The sequence below is a fragment of the Culex pipiens genome, chromosome 1 (assembly GCF_016801865.2).
Source record: "Culex pipiens pallens isolate TS chromosome 1, TS_CPP_V2, whole genome shotgun sequence".
In the NCBI taxonomy this organism is placed as follows: Eukaryota; Metazoa; Arthropoda; class Insecta; order Diptera; family Culicidae; genus Culex; species Culex pipiens.
The window spans coordinates 27,276,076-27,303,711 of NC_068937.1; the positions used below are offsets into that span (position 1 = coordinate 27,276,076).

The following is a 27,636-nucleotide window of genomic DNA, read 5'->3' on the forward strand; positions in this document are numbered from 1 at the left end:
CGGTGTAACAACGTTACGGTGTAACAACGTTACGGTGTAACAACGTTACGGTGTAACAACGTTACGGTGTAACAACGTTACGGTGTAACAACGTTACGGTGTAACAACGTTACGGTGTAACAACGTTACGGTGTAACAACGTTACGGTGTAACAACGTTACGGTGTAACAACGTTACGGTGTAACAACGTTACGGTGTAACAACGTTACGGTGTAACAACGTTACGGTGTTACAATGTTACGATGTAATGAATGTTGCGGTGTAATGAATGTTGCAGTGTAACAATGTTACGGTGTAACGAATGTAACGGTGTAACGAATGTTGTGGTGTAACAATGTTATGGTGTAATCATACTACGGTGTAACGAATGTTACGGTTTGAGCATACTACGGTGTAACAAAGCTTGCCGTTTAGCCTAACATTCTTTGATCAGGTTCAAGCCTGGTTCAAGCCAATGGTTCATTTTGGCTAGCCTCGCCTGGTTTGAACCAAATGAACCATGGCTCACGGCACTCAGTGAGCCTGAGCCGACGATGCTTGCCGACGTGTGGTGTGAACCTGAACCAGAAAAATGAACCTAGCCTAGCCGATGGCTTAGGCTCGTGGGAACACTGCATTTCGCTCTTAGAAGCATTGGAAAGCTGAGAAAATTTCCTATAAGACACATTTGAAAGTAGCGATGACTATTTTTTTTCCTGATAAGGTTATTCTAGAAAACACGCCGTGGATGTCCTCTAAAACATATAAAAAAAATAAAAATAGCGTTTTTTGCAAATCAAGTTTTAGTGACAAAAAGTTAAATAAAAAATCACCAAATTTTTTTTACCGTGTATCATATTTTTTCAGTGTAGTCCTTATTGATACCTACAACTTTGCCCAAGACACCAAATCGATCAAAAAAATCCTTCAAAATATACTGATTTTTGAATTTTTATAAAGCATTTTTGTATGGACAGCTGCCAAATTTGTATGGAAAATTATATGGACTAACTAATGATGCAAAATGGCTTCTTTGGGCATACCGAAGGCACCAAAAAAGTTTCAGTCGGATTAAAAAATACAAAAAAAAAATCGAATGGCCGAAATCTGAGAGAACTGCTCAGAAATATTTAAACATTTTTGTTAGTACACAATTTTTCTCTCAAACAGGCTATTTTTAAGTAAATCAGAAATTTTGTGCACTTAACGATTTATGGGCTTTTTATATTTGAAAACATTGTTCCTGATAAAAAAAATCAAATTTCGGGTGAGCCAAGAGGTTTCCGCGACACGCGTTTTTTTTAACATCTTACTAATTATGTCTTAGAGCCGCTCACAAATTACGTAGTTTTTTCAACAAGGCATTAGCCATAAGTAGTATTTGTAAAGGAAGGAGTATATAGAAAACGTTTCCCAAATCGTCACCACAAACTTTTAAGGCAAATTTCCCGTGAATGGAAATGTGTCACTTTTTCAATAATGTGAATCGCATACATCCCACGCAGAAAAGATACACCGAAGAAAAACGCAGCAAGCAAAAACAACAACAAAAAAAGAGTGCAAGTGAAGAAATTTGTGAAGAAAAGTGTGATCGAGCAATCAAAATCGAGAGTAATTTGTGAACAGTGTTTGCTCACAGAGCCACAGTGGGAAGAAGTGAAACCAGCCAGCAGCATCAGCAACGTGTCAGAATGCCTCTTTTCGGCAAATCACAGAAAAGCCCCCAGGAGCTGGTGAAGGCCCTGAAGGAGGCGGTCAACTCGCTGGAACGGGGCGACAAAAAGGCGGAAAAAGCGCAGGAGGATGTCAGCAAAAACTTGGTGAGTGTTTTATGCTTTACAACTTGTTAAGGTGCAAGGTGCACCTCATTTGTCAAAATTGAGTTAGATAAGAATATTCAAACACAAATTTTCCATCACGTTCTCGTGTAATTAGCATTTATGGCTCATCCGCCAAATTAGCGCTTTGGGCCAAAATTCACCCATGTTTGAGCAAACATTTATTCTGCAAAAAAAAAACCTTCATTCATTTCATCACTTCGATGATGGTGATGATGACGATTAACGATGGATGGTGCAGCGTGGAACCGAAAACCGTGAAATGAAGAAAGCGAACAGATTTGACCGAACGGTACACTGCGTCCGCTGCCGCTTCCACCTTGTTTTTTTTTCTCTCTCTGTACGAAAATTCGCGTTGAACCGTGCTGTGCTGCGGGTTGAATGAAAGGAAATTCGGCTGGAAATGGAGCTGCTATTGGTTCAATTTTCGGATTTATTGCATCTGCTGCTGCTGAGAAGAATCGTGGGCATTGCTGCGATTTTGGAGTTTTTTTTTTTTTTTTTAAGGTGTGTGTCGTTCAATGTAAAATTTTGTGATTTTTTTTTTGTTCTTTGTCTTTTTTTATTGTTGAGCTTTAGTTACCCCTAAACTACTTTGAAGTGTTTTGAAATATTTAAATCCAAGATTGCGGCCAAAATGGCGATGATAAATATTCAAAAATGCATTTTTTTTTATTTATTCGCAGAACTCGGAATTGATGTTAAAAGTGAGAAAATAAATCAATACAAAATAAAAAAAAACTCGTGACTCGATTATCCGATTCGGATAATCGAGGCTTTGGATAATCGAGTCTGGGCTGTATAGTTTAATTTAATTTTATATCGTCAAAATCTGCAAAAAATCGAGAAGGCGGGGGCTGTTCCAAATATTTTTTAAAGTTTTTGTTCCCCCCCCCCCCCCCACTCCCCGAAAAATCAAGGAGGGAAAAAATTCCCCTGCGTTTAGAATCATTTTCAGCATGTTTCGGTTGATTTAAAAATCATTAGAATTTTTGAAGATTTTCGATGATTACTATGGATTGTTTTTTTTTTGCAAAGTTTTTTGTTTTCGTCAAATCATTTTTTTTTTTTTGAAAAATCATGATTGCAAAACAACTGATTCAGTTCAGAACTAGTGTAAAATGTATTTTAAAACAAATGGCTTTTTAATGTTAAATGTTAAAACAATGGCTTTTTATTCCAATATTTATGTATTGGTTAAAAAACTCTATGAAAAACCATGATTTTTTTTTATATTATGAACAATTTTCAATTTACCATAACCTTGAATAAAAACTAAAACATCTATAAAAAATTAGAACATTTCAACAGTTTCAAAAAGTTGGAGCATTTCAAAAATAAAAATAGAATATATGAATTCAAAAATCTAAAAAAAGGCAATTTCGTGTTTGAAAAAAGTTTGAAAACCCTTAAAAAATTAAAAAATTAATGAAAAAAAGATTTATAACAATTTGGCCGTTGTATATATTTTTTTAAGTTTTATGTTTTGAAAGCTATCAATAATTTTCAAAATATCGAAAAATCGACGAAGTTTTTGGCTGTACTGTGCAACGGAATTTTACAAAATATCAAAGTAGTTTTGATTGATCCCAGACATCCTAAATATGATTTTAATCTCAGAAAAATTCAATTCTAATTGATTTCAGTTCATTAGACAACTGTTTCCATTAAAATTATAATTTATATATGATATATGATGTTTTTTGAAAAAAAAAACCTTTTTATCCCTGATCAAAATTTCTAAAATCTAAAAACATTAGTCAGCTTAAAAAAAGTAAGGAAGTAAGAAATGTTTTCTGATTTTTTTATGAGTATTACGATTTTTTTTTTCTCTTTTTTCTGTTTGACTTTTTTGATGATCTGCAAATTTTCATATTTAAATATCACTTTTTGTCTTCAAAAATTACTTCCTTAAAACAATTGATTTAGTTTAGTTGTTTAACCCTTTCAGGCCTGAATTTTCAAAAAAAAATTTGTTTGATGATGGGAAAATGATCCTGAGGACCATACGAAAACTATAGGCTACTTTTTTTAAAATGGTAAAACAATTATTCTAACATCACTTTTATGTAAAATCAAACTGGCAATCAAAAAGTTTTTCCAGGTGAAATTTTGATAAAACTTTCCCATGATATAGCTATTTTTGAGCAAGTTTAAAAAAAGTAACAGTTTTTTTTTCTATTTTTCAAAAAGTGCCAAAAAATTCCCATAACTAGGCTTAGTGATTTTTCACGCTCAAAAATTGCATATTTCACGGGGACCTCAATTTCAAAACATCAAATTTCACGGAAATTTCGCGGAACGTGAAAAATCTTGAAATAAATATGAAAAAATTGATGTTAAACTTACAGAAACTATTTTTTATGCTTTACTAACAATTTCAAAAAGTTTTTTTTCGACATTTTTTCCCAGTAAAAATAGTGTTGAGGTTTTCATCTTACTTTTCAAAAACTGAGTTAAGGTCACTAGAAAAATAATTATTTTATCTGTAACGAAATCTTCAAAATTTTATTCAAAACCAGAACAGAAACCAAAATAAACATTATTTTAACTTCCAAGGGAACCATCCACCCAAATAATCAAATATCGTGAGAATTAAACAGGACTCAGAAAAAAAATCAGAAATGTTCTTAAAATGCGACTTTAAAGATAATAAAAACTATGAACCAAGCTTGAATCTTTCAAAAGAAATTGGAATTAAATCTTTAAAATTTCAAATTAAATAACAGTTAAATTGTTATAGAGTATCAAGAAAAAAGCAAGCTTTTTTCTCAAATTTTTCTTTAATTTTTTCAATCTGTTTTTTTTTCTCCTTCTCTGGTTAAATCATTGACCGGAGGAAGAAGGAGAGACGACTATTATCACAGAATGTTACTTTTTCATGAAATTTAGCTTTTAATTGATTTCTAAAAATTAATCAATAAAGTTTTTAAAATATTTGTGCAATTTAAAAAACATTTCACAGTATACTCATTCAATCAATTTCAACAAGTTTTGGTTGAAAAAGACAAAATTTATTAAAAATAAATTTCAAGAAATTTTTTTCTTCTATGGCCTCAGTAAATGCTGTATCAATTTCATGTTTATAAATAATTTCCTAACAATTCTTCAAATGGTTCATATCACACTTTTCAATTAAAAACTAATAAAATTTACTTAAAAAGTCGTTATGAATGAAATAATTATTATGATGTTATGTTAAAGAATTGATTTGAGAAAATCGATCAATTTCACGGGATTTCATGGAAATCTTTAAATTTCACGAATTTCACGCTGCCCGCGAAATCGTGAAAATTCACTAACTCTACCCATAACCATTTACAAAAACATAGTTGAGTTTGAGTTTTAATGGTGTTAGCGTTTATAGTTATTATTTTGTAGAAAATATGTGCCTATTTTTTGTGTAGTACTCGTCCATACCTACAACTGGAGAGAATAAAAGAAAAAAAAGTGTACCGAATTTGTGGATTTCAAGGCTCAATGTTTTTCTATTAAAAAAACGATACTTAATCCACCTATAAGGTGGTTGGAGCCTTCCTCACACTGTTACTTGTGTTCTATGTTTATGCGTGCTACAATTTTTAGATATGCATTAGAATGTAACAAAATGGGTCAAATTAGCAGGCATTTGAGGACATGATCCCCTAGGTGTACTGAGCCTGAATCCCAAATATGAGCTTGATTGGTTGCGACAGGACCTTGTGCTTTGACTTTGAAGTTTAAATGGAATTTAACCCGTAAAGTCGATGCGTTTTGTTTTTTTACCAATTTTGAGCCCCTTAACGGTTTTTGCATTTTTCAAAAACCTTACGATTTCATAGTTCGTGTTCCAGGGAACATCTAAAAATGAACCTATAAACATATAAAAGACAATAGCTTATAGGACCTTTAAAAAAGAAGTCTGGAACTTTGCCGGAGAGTGCGAAACGATTTGTACACTATTAAGAATGTTTCAGAATTTATAACACCGCCGTTGAACAAGGTAGGTTCAGAGAAGGCGTCGCGACGCTCATGCAACCAAGAAAGCTGATGGTTGCCAGAATGGTTGGCTGATGGTTGATTGTGATAAATGTCTTATACACAGCTGAAAGAATCCCACAAAACTCTGTACTGCACTTACAAAACTACTGTTGGTCCATAAACTAAAGAAAAAACTGAATTGAATTGAAATTTTCTTACTCTTCGACAAAGGTGTACAACCTCCGTTAGATTAGTCCGTGCCCGCCGGCAATTTGACCAGGTTGAGGTCGTTGTAGGCAAGCTTGGCGTTGGTGGCGGCCGCATCAGCAGCTTTGGCCTGCTCCCCGTCCACTTTCGCTTCTCGGATTCCGCTTTTTGCGTTTGATTTACACTTCTTCCTCCCGCGCGCTTGGGCTTTTCCGCTTTGGCCGCCTCGTTGTGTTTTTGTCGTGGTTCTCCAGCAGAAGGGCGTTTGCTTCACGCCGTCGTACATGTAGGGCTTGCTCTCAAACAGTTTGGCGGACCTCAAGTCTTGCAGGTGCTTGATCAACAGTCCAGAATTTTTTTGCGGTCATCGAGTAGACCGGTAGGTTGCGGATGAAACCTGTGGCACCTGTGTTGTGCTTTTGTCCTGGTAAGCTGGCACTTTCCTTCGACGTCCTTGAGGGTGGCCTTTATGGTGCGAACCTGCTGATCGCAAGGAATCACTTAACCGGTTCGCCAGTCGCGCTAAACTGCTGTTTGATGTTCACCAAACTCGGCAATTGCTTCCGGACGCTTACCTCCGCGACCGTCTTGAAGCTCGCGTAAACCGTATTGACCGCGGTCTGATTTTCGTCGCGCATCTGAGTCCGAGCGACCTCCGCGTTCCGCCAGCAGCCACCAGATTGACCTGCATCCGGAGCACTCCAATCAAAGCCAATCGGAGAAGTCCGTCTGCACTCACGCTGGAACCAGACCAGATTTGGACCAGATAAATAAAAAGTTCAATTTTAAACCAAACCTTGGCGAGTTGGACCAACCAAAGGAAAAAAACCCACTTTGTTTATTTTTGTCTGAAAAAAACACTGGGTGATTCTGAAAAAAAAAATAAAGTTCAATGACAGACGTTGGTCGACCAATAGAGCTGTGCCCTGCTACACCATTCTGTTTTATCCCAGTCACGGCGTTCTGGCAGAATTCAGGCAAAATTCTAACCAAGTGAATGATGTACCGCAGTACCTTGGCAGTACCAGTACAGAACGGACTCGTTAATTGGGTCCTAAAATGAAGCTTAGATTGCTGATATTATTGTTTACAGCGATAAAGCTTATTTTTCTGAGTACAATGACCCTTTGTACGACCACAAAGAAATTAAAATGGATTTTTAAATCAATTTTGAAAAATTAACCTCGCGGTCCTTCTTGACAGAAAAGCTCCTACTTGACAGCTCGTTCCAAGGGGACCATAGTTGATCCATCGAAAAAATGTTGTCTAGTCAACAACTTTTTTTTTGCATAAAAATAAAAAAAAAAGTGATCGGAAATCGTTTTTAATTGTGTTTTTTACCGTTGTACATAAAAATTTACATAGGGCTTTAATACCCAATTCGCCGCTTTCGGCAGGCATGTCAGATTTTGAAGATTTTCGGGCACATCACAAAAACGCAAATGAGTTTAACTTGATGGCAAAATAATATTTTACAAATCAGTTTTTGGCAAAAGAAGCAAAACATCTTTTTCAAAACATCTTTTTAGTGAGTAATTCATTTGATTGAAAATCATCGAATAACAATACAACAATACGAAACAATACGTTTGAGCATTGAGCCTGTGCTAGAAAATCTTCAAATGTGGCATCCCTGGCTTTCGGCCGACTCATCGGCCAACGAGTCGGCTGACCGGGCAATAGACTTCTGTGGAAACTTTACATAAAAATAGGAATTGTATTGTTAATTTGGTTTTGGTTAACCTTGGTGGATTTTCTTCAAATGATTCGAACTGTCAAAAATCCACCAAAGCATCTGCCACATTGATTACACAAAAAAACTGTGGTAGAAAAGTATCCACCGCGATCTACCACGATCAATTTTTGACTGCGGTAACCAAAATCAAATAAACAATAAAACTCGGTTGCCGAAATCAGTCGCAAAATCTGACGGAATCGGTTATTGAAACAATCGGTTCTTAACCAATTTAGTCTGTGAGCAAAAAAAAAATCTTACTCAACTCGATTTGATCAAGATTTAAAAATCTTCAGAATTTTGGAAAATTTTCGATGTTTAGTATCGCAAAAAGTTTTTTTTTCGCTTAAATTTTTGTTTTTGTCAAATCTTACATTTTTTGAAAACTAATGATTGCAAAACAACTAAACTAGTGTAAAATGCATTTTAAAACACTTTTTGCGTCCAAATGTTAAGGCTATAACTTGTTATTTAAATTTTAATATTTTTATTTAAAAAAAACATGGGAAAAACAGCTGCCTAAACCCCTATATACATTTCAATTTACAACGGTAATTCGCAATTCGCAATTCGCAATTTTCAGTGTAAGAACGGGCCTTGACCGATCTTATGCACTAGGTTCCCGACGAACACGCACTGCCCTTACACCTACATCTCACCCTTGCTCTGAGTCAGTACGAGCAACACGCTAGAACACGCTTTGAGTGTTCGTGCCAGGCATGCACACCTTCTTTTCCGATTACGCATTTTAACTCGGCCGGGGGTGGTACATTACGTAGGGTTTGATGTAAGTATAAGCGCCTAACCATTTATAGTGTGCCTATCAACTTTCATTAAAGCAAAAACTGTTTTATTTTTAGTTTTAATTCAAAAACAAGTTGTTATTTTACTGTGTATTGTTTTCTCCTGAAATCTTTCCTAGTGTTGTGTCGTGTTTATATTGTCGCCGCAGCACTAAACCGAATTGAGCGAGTTTAACTCTCGCGACGATTTTTTGTCGCGAAATATCTGTCATACACGTTAAAGCGGTTTTGAATCAGTGTGGTAGGTTGTTTTGTTTTGATTGCTTGGCATTGCTTGAATTATTGAAGTATAAATTGGAGATTTTACGCTGATATCAGCGAAATAAAGGAGAAATGAAAACAAAAAAATAAAATTATTGAGTAGAATCTCATGTTCCGATAAATTAGGAGCTTAAACTACCACACGAATCGTTTAGTGGGGTTATATAATGAACTTCAATTGATTCCCAGATTCAGAAGGAGAGGCAGAATACCAAGAGTGCTATCTGGCCTCGAAATTCGTCGTCAATTTGGTTCGTTACGTCCCGTCAGAAATGAGCTGATCCGGATGCCAAGTCACCCTTATTAATCCTAAAAGCACCTTGCACATCCTTCTCAGGCTGCATTTCATGCCATGGTCCATCCAATCCACATCCATTGAGCAAATTCCGGCAATACTTGGGGTCGGTTCTGTGATTCTTGTTGGTCGCGGCGCTAGTCGCTTCGCTACTCCACTCGCGACAATTCAGTTTGGTGCCGCGGCGAAATTTTGTTTTGGTTTCGAGAGTGACATTTGAGATACACTCAGAAAAGAAACAACATAAAATAGCTTCGCAAGACGGAAATGACTCGCGCTGTTATTTCGATTTATTTCCGAAATCACAATATGTTGCTATTTCTTTTGTCGCGATGTTTTGTTACAATTTTTGGTCCTAAGCATGTTATAAAAGTTTACCAAAAGTACAATTGTAATATTTGTGTTAATCCTTTAACCATTCCTTAAATTGAATAAGGGCTCAAACCTCACTTGTTTGAAAAAAGGGTGAAGATTCAAAACAATAGACAGTAAAAGAGAATTTATTTTATAAAAATCAAGAATCAATAGTAAGAGAATGATGAGCGTATTTTAAAGAATAAAAATGAGAAGCTAGATGTATTAGATGTATAATTAGACAATAGGTAATAAATAGAGATACAAAAAAAGCTTAGATTACAGTAATGATAATTTATAGGACAGATAAAGGATTATTCGAAATAAAATCAAATTAGGCAAATGATAAATAGACTTGATATTACTAGTACATTAAGGAAAAGTATATTTTTAAGGAAAAAAAAAGAACAAAACAAAGTTTGTTACAGCAGTATCAGTTGGTAAAAAAGAGTGGAAAAGCTTTGAGAGATAAGAGAATCAAAAGTTAGTAAAATCAAAATCAAATGATGGATATTAAATAGAAGAATCAGTGAAGAATTGAGAATCAGTAGAGCAAAATAAAAAAGGAGATAGGTGGTAGCTGGAAATGGAAAGGAGAGAAACCCCGTTGTGCGATGTTTCAGGTACATCCACAGCAGTTGACTCAACATACTGCGAATCAAAACAATACCGTCTACAATCACAAATTACTTCCCTTTCCCACATTGTCGCGCCCCTTTCTTTTAGCCGTCTCGATTCTGACCCGCGGTGGTCAAAGGTTTACGATCCGTTTCCACAGGCCACCAGCTAGATCATCATGAAAACCAAGCCAACGTGGAGGTATGAAAATAGGACACTCGCAAGGAACCAGAGCTATACTGTTCTGATCAAGATAATTCGGATGATCAAACAGAACTACGGATGTAGTTAGTTGCGCTCCTTCCAGGATGTTCCTTACGTGGACGTCAACCGAAGAGCACGCAACAAGGTCAGTGCCATTGCATGCTCTTAGGTATCAATCCTTGGCCTGCAATTTACAACGGTAATAAAAACAATATTTAAACATATTTCTTATAACTTTTTGTCATTTCAAAACATACAAATAAATTGAAAAGACAACATTATTTTGATGGATAAACTATGGTCCCCTTGCAACGAGCTGTCAAGTAGAACCTTTTCTGCCAAGAAAAGCCGCGAAGTAAATTTTTCAAAATTGATTTCAAAATCCTTTAAAAAACCATTGTGGTCGTGCAAAGTGTCATTGTATTGTCCGTTTCTTTCAAAGGTACACGATGCGCAGCATTTCAGAATAAGCCGTAGGCATTGTTGCCAGCGATTTTCTGTACTTTTGATGCAATTAAAAACATACCTGCCAACAATGCCAGGCGATTCGAAGAAGAAGATCAACAAGAATAAAACGTGCAGTATGGGATTTGACAGCGCGCATTTGCCGAAAGTGCGGCACGTCGTTCCGAGGCTGGTTTGCCGCGTGTCTTTTTCGGGAATACGCGCAATACTCAGAAAAACAAGCTTTATCGTTGTGTACAGTAATATTACAAATTTGAGCTTAATTTTAGGACCCAATTCGCTCGCTGACGTAAGTTTGTTTTACTCAGCATTTGTTTTTGATTAAAAACCAGTTTTCTTTGAGTTATCCTATGTTGAATCACAGACAAACAGACGTGACTCTTCATACAAATTATTTTTGAAATCCATCGTCCTTCATCAAACCACCATATAACGACGACGCCAGCGCTGCCTAGTGATCTGATGCCGAAGCGCTGCCCAAACATACCAATACAAACCCATTACTGTCCTGTGTCATGTCAGTGTATGCGTGAGACAATCAAGCCTTGACGATTGTAAACATCAACAGCTGATTGAAATAGTTTTGTTGTTGCTGATCGTCAGTACTCAATGAAATAAAAATTAAAATTAATACCGACGGCCGAATATGACGGTGGGTCGATTCCGTTTTCAATGGCAGAACCTCATAAGCCAAATCATGCGGCAGCACCAGCAACGACGCACCACAACCGCAACGGCAGAAACCAAACCACTGGCCCTCCCCGTTACTTCCAAGTTCTGTCCAACATTCCTTCTCCACCGAAACCTCGAACCATTACACCTGACACCATCATCAACCAGATACAAGAGGTCACGAAAACACCAGTAGAAAAAAACGTTACTTAATCCACTTTAAGGTGGTTGCTGCAGCCGGACCCTGAGATGACAGTTTTCGTGAGATGCGCGTATTCACCGGCACCTTAGGGAGGCGACTTGGAAAGTTAACATTAACCTTAACATGTTAACATAAAGTTGAGAATGAAATTGCCCCAGATTTCTGTAGTTGTTTTAATTAGCATTTGATTTTGATTAAAAAGTAGTCTTCTTTGGGTTATCCAATTTTGAATACCACGGCACAGCTCTATTCGTCGATCATCGACTTCCATTTCACAAGTATTTTTTTTTGGATCACCCTGTGCATTTGAATTTGAAAACAAAAACAAATTAAGAAAGAAAAAACAGTGAGGTTAGAAAAATCAGCTGAATTCTTAAGTGCTCGTAACTTTGGATAGGTAAGTCCGATCACTTTTTTTTTTAATCCACCTAAAAGGTCTTCTCATATGCTTTCTAAAAATACATAACATGTGAGGGTTTCATGAAAAAACCACCCTTTTTACCATAATTTTAATTTAGTATGAAACAGTTTTTTTAACATAACTTTTTAAATACATGATAACACTGTATGAATTTAAATAGCAAGGTAGGGGACGTAAAGACGGATCTATTAAAACCTTTCCGGCCAAAATCGGTTGAGCCTGTGACGAGATATTCCAGTGACATTGATTTGGTACACATGTCTACATACAGCCAAACACACAGACATTTGCTCAGCTGGTGATTCTGAGTCGATATGTACAAATGAAGGTATGTCTAGGAGGTCTAATTAAAAAGTTCATTTTCCGAGTGATTTTATAGCCTTTCCTCAGTAAAGTGAGGAAGGCAAAACGGACAAAATACAGTCGGTCGATACAACAATCGAAAGATCACACGAAAAGCTTTCACATGAAGATAAAAGCAAATCATTTTGTTGAACCAGCCAACAAAATTGTATGGAAGACTTGTATTGTATGGAAAACAGTTGATAAACAAAGGCTTTATTTTGCATAAAAAAAGTTTCATACAAAAAATAACAGCCGTTTTGGGAAACCTGAGAGAATTTCTTAATGTACCTAAAAAAAAAAATTTAAAAAATGTTTTTTTTTACTTTACTGAGTTTTTGTTGGATATACTCAAACCTCGATGGTTTGACACCAACTATTGTCAAAAAACGGGGATACTTTTTAGTTTGACACACCTTTTTCACGGAGTTCACACACACTACCAAACGATTGTTGTGATAGTGTGCTTGAGCGACGTGTAAAAAGTGATAGTTTGTCAATTTTTAGTTTGACTTTGACCAACCAACGGGGTACAAACTAAAAATGTTTCAAACGAAAAAGTAATCAACCACCGCACAGTGGGCGAAACCAGACCCAAAATCGGACTTAATTAATCGCGGCTTGTTCCCTTGTATGCAAACTAGTGTCTCTTATGTAAAAAAATCCGGGCAATCGATTGGTGATGGTTTCATCCACCGCACGAAACGGCAAAGGCTCCAGTTTCCCTCAATTCCCCATTTTCAACATTTTTTCTTTAAAATCGCTCTGTATTTAGAAAAGAGGCTCCATGAGGCCATCCAAAATACACTTAACTTATATAAAAATGTCCCAGGTATCCATTAAAAAATAACTATATACACCGCAATAATCATCTAGAGCCCATTTACCCCAATTCCGCTATAAAAGCATTTTTGGACGTTTTCAAATGTTAGGTAAGTCTCAAAAAATCTGAAAATATTTTTACTCGAAAGATCAGACAGTTTTACATAGGAATGATCATATTCACTTGATAGTTTGACACATTTTTGTTGATTTAGAAATTAAACTAAATCAAATGCTTGATGAATTAGTTTTGGACCGATTTGCCCGGGCACAGAGTACGCTGCTGTTTAAATATTTTTTATATATTTATTATATATAACAACATAAATGTGTCAAACTATCAAGTGCATGTGATCATTCTTATGTAAAATTGTCTGTGTATTTTGGATGGTCTCATAAAGCCTCCTTTCTAAATACAGAACGATTTTAAAGAAAAATTGTTTTAAAATGGGGAATTGGAGCAAAATTGACCCTTTGCCGTTTCGTGCGGTGGATAAAACCATCACCAATCGATTGCCCGGATTTGTTTTTACATAAGAGATAGTATTTTGCATACACGGGAACCAGCCGCGATTAATTAAGTCCGATTTTGGATCCTATTTCGCCCACTGTGCACCGGGGGTAGAGTGTATTTGTAATTAGTTTGTGTGTAAAATACCCGGAAAAAACATTCTTTTCGAGGTTCACTTGGTTATGCTATTGGCATTACCAGAATAACAAAGAACATTCTGGAGTTATTTTTATTTAAAAAGGTATAATAAACTTTTTTATTGCTTTTGAGTGTTTTTGAAAACCATGACTCAAAGCGGTTTCAAAAACAAATGTTTTTTTACCTTTGATAAAAAAAATCAAGTATTTTTAAAAACAAAATAGTCTTCACTAAAGTGCTTTTTGATTGCAAACTCGATTTTATATCGAAAAATGAAGTTGAAAATTTTGCAGGCCAAGGGTGCTGATACTGATGATACTCGTCGGTTGACACACCTAGGCGAGGAACATCCCGGAAAGAGCCCAACTACATCCGTAGTGCTGTTTGGACAAAACAGCATGGCTCTGGTTCCTTGCAAGTGTCCTATTTTCTTACCTCCACGTTGGCTTGGTTTAGTCATCATGATGACAAGGTGTAACCTAGCTGGTGGCCTGTGGAAACGACTCGTAAACCTTTGACCAGCGAGGGTCAGAGTAGAGGCGGCTAAAAGAAAGGGGCGCGTCAATGTGGGAAAGGGAAGTAATTTGTGATTGTAGACGGTATTGTTTTGATTCGCAGTATGTTGAGTCAACTGCTGTGGATGTACCTGAAACATCGCACAACGGGGTTTCTCTTCTTTCCATTTCAGCTACCACCTATCTTCTGTTTATTTTGTTTCACTGATTTTCTAACGCGGCTTCTGTTTACTATCCTCCATTTGATTTCGATTTTACTCATTTGATTCTCTTATTTCTCAACGCTTTTCCACTCTATTTTACCAATTGATGCTGCTGTAACAAACTTTCTGCTTTCCCTTAATTTGGCAGCGATGTCAATTTTGTTTATCATGTGCCTTTTCTTTATTTATCTATTTGAATAATTTCTCATCTTCCCTGTAAATTGCCCTCAATACAATCTAAGCTTGTTTGTTACCTCTATTTATTAACTATTGTTAATTTCTTTATCTACTTCATAAATCACTATCTTTCTTTTACTTTTGATTCTTTACATAGTATATTTCCTTCACTGTCCATTGTTTTGAAACTTCACCTTTTTCTTAAGCAAGGTTGGAGCCCTTACTCAATTTATAGAATGATTAAAGGATTAACACAAACATTACTATTGTACTTTTGGTAAACTTTTATAACATGCTTAGGACCAAAAATTGTAACAAAACACCGCGACAAAAGAAATAGCAACAGATAAACACGACTTAACATTAGGGAATATCTCAGGAGAAAACAATACACAGTAAAATAACAACTAGTTTTTGAATTCAAACTAAAAATAAAACAGTTTTTGCTGTATAAAAGTTGTTAGCCACACTATAAATGGTTAGGCGCTTATACTTACATCAAACCCTACTTAATGTACCACCCCCGGCCGAGTTAAAATGCGTAACCGGAAAAGAAGGTGTGCATGCCTGGCACGAACACTCAAAGCGTGTTCTAGCGTGTTGCTCGTACTGACTCAGAGCAAGGGTGAGATGTAGGTGTAAGGGCAGTGCGTGTTCGTCGGGAACCTAGTGCATAAGATCGGTCAAGGCCCGTTCTTACACTGAAAATTGCGAATTGCGAATTGCGAAAAATGAAGTTGAAAATTTTTTGCGACCGATATATTTTTTTTTAAATTAGTATTGATTCAAAAAATTATAACTCGGTCAAAGATTTTTTGCCCGTTCTGGAAATTTCTTAAAAGTTGGCATTTCATGTCAGAATAAACAAAAATAGTGTTTTTTTTTGCAAATCAAGTATAAGTGACAAAAAGTGAAATTACAAATCACCAAAAATTGTTACCGTTTATCATTTTTTTTTACAGTTTAGTCCTTATCCATACCTACAACTTTGCTGAAGACACCAAATCGATCAAAAAATTTCTTCAATTTTTTTTTTATTTTTCGTTTATCATTTTTGTATGGACTACTGCCACATTTGTATGAAAATTATATGGACAAACGAATGATGCAAAATGGCTTAATTAAAAAAAAACAAAAAAAAAACCAAATGACCGAAATCTCAGTGAATTGCTCATATTAAAAATTGAATTGCATTTCTGCATTGTTCCAGGTTCTCATCAAAAATATGCTTTACGGCACGTCAGATGCTGAGCCACAGACCGAGATTGTCGTCTCGCAACTTGCACAGGAACTGTACAACAGTAATTTACTCCTGCTGCTGATACAGGTGAGTTGTTTTTAAATGCCGTTTTTTTTGTCAATTGTCCAACAATTTGGAATTCTGTTTTATATTTTTTTTCTGTCATTTTTGTGTGCACTTGAATAATTCAGAACTTGAGCCGTATCGACTTTGAGGGCAAAAAGGACGTTGCACAGGTGTTTAACAACGTGCTCAGACGACAAATCGGGACCCGATCGCCGACGGTGGAGTACATCTGCACGAAGCCGGAGATCCTGTTCACACTGATGGCCGGGTAAGAAGTTATTAGATGTTATTATTAGTTATTATTAACCAAAACTGTTGGCCCTCCCTTTCCGCAGCTACGAACACCAGGAGATTGCGCTGAACTGTGGCACGATGCTGCGCGAGTGCGCCCGCTACGAAGCGCTGGCCAAGATCATGCTCCACTCGGACGAGTTCTTTAACTTTTTCCGCTACGTCGAAGTGTCCACCTTTGACATCGCCTCCGATGCCTTCTCCACGTTCAAAGAGCTGCTGACCCGGCACAAACTGCTGTGCGCCGAATTCCTCGAGCAGAACTACGACAAAGTGTTCAGCCACTACCAGCACCTGCTCAACTCGGAGAACTACGTCACGCGGAGGCAGAGCCTGAAGCTGCTCGGCGAGCTGCTGCTCGATCGGCACAACTTTACGGTATGAGGGGGTGAAGTTTTTCTTTCCTAGAAAAGAAAAAATGACTTTTTTCATTTTAGGTTATGACGAAATATATTTCCAACCCGGATAACCTGAAGCTGATGATGAACATGCTGAAGGAGAAATCACGAAATATTCAATTTGAGGCCTTCCACGTATTCAAGGTACGATGCTCTTTTGGTTAGCGATGTGTGACAGTTGTCAGAAAATCTAAAATGTTTTTATTATCAGAAAAAATTATATCTTTTTTTTTTTGGAATAACAGACTCCAAAATGTACATTTTTTTCTGATTTTTTTTAAGCAGAATTAAAAAAATCTAAAACATTCCACATGTTTTTGTTATTTTCCACTGTTTACATTTTTAATAGAATAGAAATTAAATTTAAACAAACTAAAGTAAAATTTATTTGAAACTACAAACTTTGTTTTTGCAATTCCGTCGTGAAACTACTTACTTTTCCTGTCATTCTTGAACGACGAAATAGCCTACTTTTCTGTACCAAAAATAACAGAATCGAATAGCAACACTTTTCAAAATAAATGCTGAAAAGTTCTACTTTTCAGCACTGAAATGGGTGCTGAAAAGTTGAACTTTTCAGCACTTGTTTCGAAAAGTAACACTTTTCAACATTTTTTTTTTTTTGATTAAAACGATTTACTGACAAAATACATGAAAATTCGACTTAAAATTTCACTCAATGGGTGTTATTTGAAATTGCAAAAAATGTTGTATGTTCCATGTTCCAAATTTTTTAAAATTCTAATAATTTTGAAAATTCTAAAAAAATTAAATTTCTATAAAATTTAGAAATTCCAAAAATTTTTAGAATTTTTAAATTATTAAAAATTGTTTAATTTCTTAAACTGTTAAAATTTAATTATTTTTTTAAATTCTTAAATCTTTAAAATTCTTCAAATTCTGAAATTTAAAAAAAATAAAAATTCTAAAAATTTCAAAAGTCATAAAATTCTTATTTTAAAATTACTTTAAAATTTCAAAATTCAATATCAAAAATTATTATTTTTTTAACTTTTAAAGCTTTTAAAACTCTCAAAATTGTTGTTATTAAAGAGTTTTAAAAGCTTTAAAAGCAGGGTGGCCACCTCGGGAAAAAACCGGGAAAACCGGGAAAAAACCGGGATTTTTATCCACCGGGAGAAAACCGGGAAAAACTCGGGAATTCGACTGACAAACCGGGAAAATATTTTAAGTTTAGTAAAAATTTGACAAAAGCCTCTTTAATGAGTTCAATATGTTCTTTTCTCAATTAGAATATTATTCCTGTTATTCTAAATGAAGAATTTGCGAAAACTATGTTTGAATTTGTGTAATAGACTCATTCTTCTTGGTTATGGATGTTTTTTTTTCTGTTGTATCCTATTGTATTTTTAATCGGCAATTTTTTTTTAATAAATCGAAATGTTTCCTCTACTAGCGATTCTCAACCTGGGGACATGTACACCTGGGGGTACCACCAGCGGTCTCAGGGAGTCCCGAGGACAATCCCTGCAATGGAGGCCATTTGTCCCAAGCAAAATATTTGAGAGAAAAAAAAATAACAAATTGCTTTGAAGCAAAAAAATAACAACCATGCTTAAGGTGCAATGAATTACGGGCGAATTGTTTTTGACCAATCAGAAAATGTTTAAAAAATATTTGAATGATAAATCTATAATTTGCATACGTTTAAAAAATTTATCAATTTGAAGTAAAGTGCACCGTTTTTTGGATTTTTTTTGTTTTTTTTCTACAAATATTTGTTTCAAATTTGTATATTGTGCCAACTACCATTTACTACCATGTTGGTAAAAATAATCTTATGTTTCATGATTTGGATATTTTCAATTCGACCTTTTTTTGCTAAAATATTAGTTTTGCATAAAATAAAAATTAGGATTTTTTGTAAGTGGAAATTATGGATCTCATGGTACGAAAACAACATTACAGTAAATATCTCTCTAAATTTAAGGGTGCACAGCAACCAAGGAAGTTGTTGTATTCTTATTCCAAAATTGTTGAACTTACGGACCCAATCCTGAAATAATTTGATTATAAAATTTGACCAATTTTGTTGTAAATCATTTTGGAAATAGTAGGTTAGGGGATGAATAAAAAATCAAATCGACAGTTTCCGTAGTTTTGAAGATACTAAAATTTCTGTAACAATAATCTGGGTGCTACAGCTCTGGTTGATGTGCACCGTTAAAGATCAGACATTTCCTTCAAATTGTCACACAAAATACACAATTTTAAAATATTTTTCTTGGCCTGTATCTCAGCAACAAAAGAATGGATCAAAAATATTCAAAAAAGAAAGCAGAAAAGAATTTTCTCAACCATTTAATAGATAATTTTTCAATTGAAAATAGCTACAACTTCAAAAAAATACTATTTACAAAATTTAAATCTCCAAAAATTAAAATTAAAAAAAAATATGGGAGATGTCTGTAGAAATGAAAAAGACAGCGAAAATTTAATTAACAAAAGGAATTTCTCCAGATAGTTGATAGTTTTAAAGAAAAACAGGGTACAACATTTTATTTTGAAGCTTTATTAAGAAAACTGATTTGAAGAAATGTACATGGACGTTGTGTGGCCTATCCATGTTTTAAACAACTCTAGAAACATGATTTACGACATTTTTAATTCTTCAAAATTCAAGTTTCTTTCTTCGTGAATTGGAATGTAGAAAAATTTCATATATGAACGCTAGGGGGTACCAGCAGCTAAAGTAACACTAAAAAGGGTACCTAGCCTAGAAAAAGTTGAGAACCGTTGAATTATAATATATTTCAACTTAAAAATAATAATATCATGGAGTTTCTGTTTGTAAATATTATTTTATTTGATAATATTTGAGATTCTCAGCCAGACAAATTATGAAGGAAAACTTGCAATGATTTTTTTGCAAAGTATTTTTTTAAATGTCGTTTGAAATTTATGTAAAACTTTCAGATATTTGAAAAAAACAAAATAGATAGAATTCTGCTACAAAAAAGTCACTTGAAATACAGGCAATCACTTTTAGGTGGTTACTACATCAACACAAAAATTGAGATCATGTTGAAAAAAAAGCCGATGCTAATATTTTTCAAAGTTTTTGTCCCTCGGCTCTGGCCGGGGTCAAGTGGGGGAACAATCCATAGTCTCAACATTTGAATGCAAAAAGTGATCGAAAATGCATTTTACACTAGTTTATTTGTTTTGCAACCATTAGTCTTCAAAAAATGTAAGATTTGACGGTAACAAAAATTTCAAAAAAAAACTAAAGGTGTAAATTTTTAAAAATTAAAAGATTAATAAATCAACCCAAACATGCTTAAAAATTATTCCAAACGCAAGGGAATGCATTTTATATTGATTTCAGCTGATTGCACTTAAATTTCAATTGAAATTTTAATGTTTTTTGAAAAATATTTTTTTGCCCCCTGATTTTTCGGGGCAACTAACGAATTAACGAGCATTTACATAAATGTTGATAACAATTTATTTTTGCAGATTTTTTCTACAAAATTAATAAATTGTAGTAATAATCAATCTCATTTTAAAAAATTAAACGATTTTTTATTTTGAGTTTATAAAATCTACATGTATGATGATGAAAATTCCCAATCATTATGGAAATTAGATGTTTGGATTGGAAACAGATAAAAACGGCTTCGTTTACAACTTACTCACTTTTTACTCAAGATTTGAAAGCTTTCTTGAGGAATTCAAACTTTGAACCAAATGTATGCGTTCAAAAAGTATGTTGGTACTAACGTTAGCATAAAAAACATTGTAATTTGGTTTAAAAACATTTCGTAAAATTCCTTCTGGGCTCGGGAGAAAACCGGGAAAAAACCGGGAAATTGAAAATCGAAATCTGGTGGCCACCCTGTTTAAAAGTTAAAAAAATAATAATTTTTGATATTGAATTTTGAAATTTTAAAGTAATTTTAAAATAAAAATTTTATGACTTTTGAAATTTTTAGAATTTTTAATTTTTTTTAAATTTCAGAATTTGAAGAATTTTAAAGATTTAAGAATTTAAAAAAATAATTAAATTTTAACAGTTTAAGAAATTAAACAATTTTTAATAATTTAAAAATTCTAAAAAATTTTGGAATTTCTAAATTTTATAGAAATTTTATTTTTTTAGAATTTTCAAAATTATTAGAATTTTAAAAAATTTAACCGAGAATTACAAAAGTTTTAAAAGTTTTAAGAATTTTAAAATGTTTATAATATTTGAAATTTTTTAAATTTTGAATGTTTAAGATTTTTTAAGATTTTTAGATTCATTGAGATTTTTAAGATTTTTACGATTTTGATTTTTTTTTAATTTAGAGATTTTTGAAAACGCTAAAAAAATTGATATTTTAAATTTCCTTTAAAGATTTTAAAGATTTTTAAGTTTTTTTTAATTTTTTAAGATTTATAAGATTTATAAGATTTATAAGATTTATAAGATTTATGAGATTTATAAGATTTATAAGATTTATAAGATTTAAAAGATTTAAAAGATTTATAAGATATTTAAGATTTATAAGATATTTAGGATTTTTAAGATTTTAAAATTTTTAAGATCTTTAAGATTTTTTAGATTTTTAAGATTTGTAAGATTTTTAAGATTTTTAAGATTTTCAAGATTTTTAAGATTTGAAGATTTTAAAGATTTTTACGATTTTTTAGATATTTAAGATTTTAATATTGTTAAAATGTTTGAGATTTTTTTGGATTTTTTAAAATGATTTTTAGATTTTTAAGATTTTTATGATTTTAAAATTTGTTAAGCTTTTGAAGGTTTTAAAGATTTTTAAGCTTTGAAGACTTTAAAGATTTTAACAATTTTTAAGATATTTAACATTTTTAATATTTTTAAAATTTTAAGATTTTTAAAGCAGGCCAAGGATTGATACCTAAGAGCATGCAATGGCACTGACCTTGTTGCGTGCTCTTTGGTTGACGTCCACGTAAGGAACATCCTGGAAGGAGCGTAACTAACTACATCCGTAGTCCTGTTAGATCATTTTTGATCAAGACAGTATAGCTCTGGTTCCTTGCAAGTGTCCTATTTTCTTACCTCCACGTTGGCTTGGTTTTCATGATGACCTAGCTGGTGGCCTGTGGAAACGGATCGTAAACCTTTGACCACCGCGGGTCAGAATCGAGACGGCTAAAAGAAAGGGGCGCGACAATGTGGGAAAGGGAAGTAATTTGTGATTGTAGACGGTATTGTTTTGATTCGCAGTATGTTGAGTCAACTGCTGTGGATGTACCTGAAACATCGCACAACGGGGTTTCTCCTCTCTTCATTCACAGCTACCACCTATCTCCTATTTTTATTTTGCTCTTCTGATTCCCAATTCTTCACTGATTCTTTTATTTAATATCCAACATTTGATTTTAATTTTACTAACTTTTGATCTCTTATCTCTCAAAGATTTTCCACTCTTTTCTATCAATTGATACTGCTGTAACAAACTTTGTTTTGTTTTTTTTTTCCTTAAAAATATACTTTTCCTTAATGTACTAGTAATATCAAGTCTATTTATCATTCGCCTAATCTTTTTTGATTTTATTGCGAATTTATTTATTTGAATAATTCTTTATCTGTCCTATAAATTATCATTACTATAATTTAAGCTTGTTTCGTATCTCTATTTATTAACTATTGTCCAATTTTACATCTAATACATCTAGCTTCTCATTTTTATTCTTCAAAATACGCTCATCATTCTCTTACTATTGATACTTGATTTTTATCTCTTTTACTGTCAAATGTTTTCAATCTTCACCCTTTTTTTCAAACAAGTGAGGTTTGAGCCCTTACTCAATTTATGGAATGGTTAAAGGATTAACACAAATATTACTATTGTATTTTTGGTAAACTTTTGAATAACATGCTTAGGTCCAAAACATTGTAACAAAACACCGCGACAGAAGAAATAGCAACAGATTAACACGATTCAACATTAGGGAAGATTTCAGGAGAAAACAGTAAGCAGTAGAATAACAACTAGTTTTTGAATTCAAACTAAAAATAAAACAGTACTTGCTTTAATGAAAATTGATAGGCACACTATAAATGGTTAGGCGCTTATACTTACATCAAACCCTACTTAATGTACCACCCCCGGCCGGCGCCCGTCGAATTGCGAATTTTAAGATTTTTAAAATACTTGAGATTTTTTAACTTCTTTAGATTTTTTTTAAGTTTTTTAAGATTTTTAAAATTTTTAAGGTTTTAAGAATTTTAAGATTTTCAAGATTTTTAAGATTTTTAAGATTTGAAGATTTTTAAGATTTTTACGATATTTAAGATTTCTATTGTTTTTAAAATGTTTGAGATTTTTTTTGGATTTTTTAAAATGATTTTTAGATTTTTAAGATTTTTATGATTTTAAAGATTTTTAAGCTTTTGAAGGTTTTAAAGATTTTTAAGCTTTGAAGATTTTAAAGATTTTAACAATTTTTAAGATATTTAAGATTTTTGATATTTTTAAAATACTTGAGATTTTTTAATTTTTTTAGATTTTTTAAAGATTTTTATGATTTTTAAGTTTTTTAAAATATTTGAGATTTTTTTAAAGATTTTTAAATTTTGAAGATTTTTAAGCATTTTAAAACTTTTAAGAATTTTAAAACTTGGAAGAACTTTTTAGGAATTTTAGGAATTATAAGAATTTTAAGAATTTTAAGAATTTAAAAAAAATGAGAATTTTAAGAATTTTAAGAATTTTAAGAATTTTAAGAATTTTAAGAATTTTAAGAATTTTAAGAATTTTAAGAATTTTAAGAATTTTAAGAATTTTAAGAATTTTAAGAATTTTAAGAATTTTAAGAATTTTAAGAATTTTAAGAATTTTAAGAATTTTAAGAATTTTAATAATTTTAATAATTTTAAGAATTTTAAGAATTTTAAGAATTTTAAGAATTTTAAGAATTTTAAGAATTTTAAGAAATTTAAGAATTTTAAGAATTTTAAGAGTTCTAAGAATTTTAAGAATTTGAGGAATTTTAAGAATTTTAAGAATTTTAAGAATTTTAAGAATTTTAAGAATTTTAATAATTTTAAATTTTTAAGAATTTTAAGAATTTAAAGAATTTTAAGAATTTTAAGAATTTTAAGAATTTTAAGAATTTTAGGAATTTTAATAATTTTAAGAATTTTAAGATATTTAAGAATTTTAAAAATTTTAAGAATTTTAAGAATTTTAAGAATTTGAAGAATTTTAAGAATTTTAAGAATTTTAAGAATATTAGGAATTTTAAGAATTTTAAGAATTTTAAGAATTTTAAGAATTTTAAGAATTTTAAGAATTTTAAGAATTTTAAGAATTTTAAGAATTTTAAGAATTTTAAGAATTTTAAGAATTTTAAGAATTTTAAGAATTTTAAGAATTTTAAGAATTTTAAGAATTTTAAGAATTTTAAGAATTTTAAGAATTTTAAAAATTTTAAAAATTTTAAGAATTTTAAAAGTTTTAAGAATTTTAAGAATTTAAAAAAAATTAAGAATTTAAAAAAAAATTAAGAATTTTAAGAATCTTAAGAATTTTAAGAATCTTAAGAATTTTAAGAATCTTAAGAATTTTAAGAAACTTAATTTTATTTTAATTTCAGAATTTTAAAATTTTTGGAATTTTCCAATCTTTGATTTTGTCAATTTTATAATTTTTGAATTATAGGACTTGGACATTTTGGATTTTTCAGAATTTTTCAATTATTTGAATGTTGAATTCTGTATTTTTAGAATTTTGGATTTCTTTGATTTATGAATTTAAAGATTTTTGATTTTTTGAATTTTAGACTTTGAATTTTTAATGTGTTTCCTCTTATTCCCAGGTATTTGTAGCGAATCCGAACAAACCGAAACCAATTCTCGACATCCTGCTGCGGAACCAGGACAAGCTGGTGGACTTCCTGACCCGGTTTCACACGGACCGGTCCGAGGACGAGCAGTTCAACGACGAAAAGGCGTACCTTATCAAGCAGATAAAGGAGCTCAAACCGGCCCCCGATCAATAGTAATAACCGACACTGCTGGGTAGTAGTGTGCGCGTGCATGTGCATGTTGTGTGGTAGTAGAGGTGGTCTCTTCTCTTTTACTCTCCCCCTCGTTTGCATCCCCCGTTGGATCGAAATACAACAATAGCAGAAAGAAAAGAAAAAACACTCTTCTATTTTCCCCTCCTTTCCAAAAACAAAAAACTGCAGCAAACATCCCGCTACATTATCCTCCCTCCCCCCACGCACTAGTATTTTGTAAAGGCGCGAGATAAAGAAAAAGAAAAACACACACACATATAATTAAAATAAATTTAATTTAGATTAACTATTATAAATTTCACCGCAGAGAAAAGGTTACAAAATAATGTTTCAAAGTTGAAACCCACTTACATTACACACATATTCTGATGATGTTGCAGCAACCATCGAAGGAGGACGTTAAATAGTAGTTCTAAAAATAAGAGCCGAACCTTGTAAACTGGTTCAAGCGTTGAAATCTCTTTTTGCGTTGCTTTGGGAAAGTAAAGATTGGTCTCACCTAATTTAGAATTTCTTTATTTTTCAAATTACAAAGAAGTTGAACAGTTGTTCCTAGTACCAAGTAAAGCAGAAAATTGTTTCACAATAGTTTCTACATCCGCAGACTTAACATGTTTGATGTCTGATGTGACAGACTGAACAAAACGGCGCTGAAATTTTAGCCCAGGGGGGTTTTTAGTTTGCAAAAAAGCTTCCCGTAATGGAATATCTCCTTAACTTTTTTACGCAAATCCCATTAAATGCCTTAAGAAACCGCGGGTTGGAATACTTCCAAAAAATGATCAAGAAATCTATTTTCTTGAGTGAGTTTTACGCAGATGAAAAGGAAACAGAAAACAACTTGACAGTTCGTGTGTTTTCGCTACACAGAAGAAAAAAAATGACGGTAATATTCATCAGGAAATGATGACAGATTTTGTGTATTTTTTTTTTATTGCATCAAGAATTGGTGAATTTTAATCAGTTTCTTATGATTTATTAAAATAATTTTCTAATTAATATTACCCAAAGAAGAAGTAATATTCAAACCTTCCAAAATTCACCCTTTTTTCAGTGTAGTGGTGTTTTTTGTCGACATTTTCAATCTGTCAAAGCTTTTGACAAGGCAGTTGGTCAAGCGTAAACAAATCACAACAGCATTGCGGGCTTCTTAGCGACACATCAGAGAAACGTCATGTTTCAAGTTTTCTTGAGAAGATAAAAACAGTGTTTCAATTTTCGAACCGATTTCTTCCCATCTGCGAATTTTCAAAAGAAAAAAGGTAAACAAAAACAACAATTTTCCGTTACCAATTTTCGTGGGTTTTTCGACCCGATTTCACCTGATCCTGAAAGAAAATGCAACTTCTACCACTAGAGCTATGAGTTAAAAAATTTAAAAAATTCAAAAAATTTAAAAAATTTACAAGATTTAAAAAATTTACAAAATTTAAAAAATTTAAAAAATTTAAAAAATTTAAAAAAATTAAAAAATTTAAAAAATTTAAAAAATTTAAAAAATTTAAAAAATTTAAAAAATTTAAAAAATTTAAAAAATTTAAAAAATTTAAAAAATTTAAAAAATTTAAAAAATTTAAAAAATTTAAAAAATTTAAAAAATTTAAAAAATTTAAAAAATTTAAAAAATTTAAAAAATTTAAAAAATTTAAAAAATTTAAAAAATTTAAAAAATTTAAAAAATTTAAAAAATTTAAAAAATTTAAAAAATTTAAAAAATTTGAAAAATTTAAAAAATTTAAAAAATTTAAAAAATTTAAAAAATTTAAAAAATTTAAAAAGTTTAAAAAATTTAAAAAATTTAAAAAATTTAAAAAATTTAAAAAATTTAAAAAATTTAAAAAATTTAAAAAATTTAACAAATTTAAAAAATTTAAAAAATTTAAAAAATTTAAAAAATTTAAAAAATTTAAAAAATTTAAAAAATTTAAAAAATTTAAAAAATTTAAAAAATTTAAAAAATTTAAAAAATTTAAAAAATTTAAAAAATTTAAAAAATTTAAAAAATTTAAAAAATTTAAAAAATTTAAAAAATTTAAAAAATTTAAAAAATTTAAAAAATTTAAAAAATTTAAAAAATTTAAAAAATTTAAAAAATTTAAAAAATTTAAAAAATTTAAAAAATTTAAAAAATTTAAAAAATTTAAAAAATTTAAAAAATTTAAAAAATTTAAAAAATTTAAAAAATTTAAAAAATTTAAAAAATTTAAAAAATTTAAAAAATTTAAAAAATTTAAAAAATTTAAAAAATTTAAAAAATTTAAAAAATTTAAAAAATTTAAAAAATTTAAAAAATTTAAAAAATTTAAAAAATTTAAAAAATTTAAAAAATTTAAAAAATTTAAAAAATTTAAAAAATTTAAAAAATTTAAAAAATTTAAAAAATTTAAAAAATTTAAAAAATTTAAAAAAATTTAAAAAATTTAAAAAATTTAAAAAATTTAAAAAATTTAAAAAATTTAAAAAATTTAAAAAATTTAAAAAATTTAAAAAATTTAAAAAATTTAAAAAATTTAAAAAATTTAAAAAATTTAAAAAATTTAAAAAATTTAAAAAATTTAAAAAATTTAAAAAATTTAAAAAATTTAAAAAATTTAAAAAATTTAAAAAATTTAAAAAATTTAAAAAATTTAAAAAATTTAAAAAATTTAAAAAATTTAAAAAATTTAAAAAATTTAAAAAATTTAAAAAATTTAAAAAATTTAAAAAATTTAAAAAATTTAAAAAATTTAAAAAATTTAAAAAATTTAAAAAATTTAAAAAATTTAAAAAATTTAAAAAATTTAAAAAATTTAAAAAATTTAAAAAATTTAAAAAATTTAAAAAATTTGAAAAATTTAAAAAATTTAAAAAATTTAAAAAATTTAAAAAATTTAAAAAATTTAAAAAATTTAAAAAATTTAAAA

The 27,636-nt window shown here is 31.0% G+C and overlaps 1 protein-coding gene across 1 annotated transcript; it reads left to right on the forward strand.

The window, feature by feature from the left end:
• Nucleotides 1-1,484: 1,484 nt before the first annotated feature.
• LOC120413356 (protein Mo25) lies at nt 1,485-26,079 on the forward strand. The gene is made up of 6 exons (XM_039574139.2): nt 1,485-1,799; nt 15,933-16,049; nt 16,154-16,296; nt 16,364-16,697; nt 16,757-16,861; nt 24,530-26,079. Exons 1-6 carry the CDS (start codon nt 1,671-1,673, stop codon nt 24,710-24,712), a joined length of 1,011 nt encoding a protein of 336 aa, XP_039430073.1. The 5' UTR covers nt 1,485-1,670; the 3' UTR covers nt 24,713-26,079.
• Nucleotides 26,080-27,636: the final 1,557 nt, after the last annotated feature.

Bases quoted from the DNA above. Each gene is read 5' to 3' on its own strand.
- LOC120413356 (XM_039574139.2), top strand. From the start codon at position 1,671: ATGCCTCTTTTCGGCAAATCACAGAAAAGCCCCCAGGAGCTGGTGAAG. The intron at 1,800-15,932 runs GTGAGTGTTTTA...GCATTGTTCCAG, and splicing joins AGGATGTCAGCAAAAACTTG to GTTCTCATCAAAAATATGCT. The intron at 16,862-24,529 runs GTACGATGCTCT...TCTTATTCCCAG, and splicing joins AGGCCTTCCACGTATTCAAG to GTATTTGTAGCGAATCCGAA.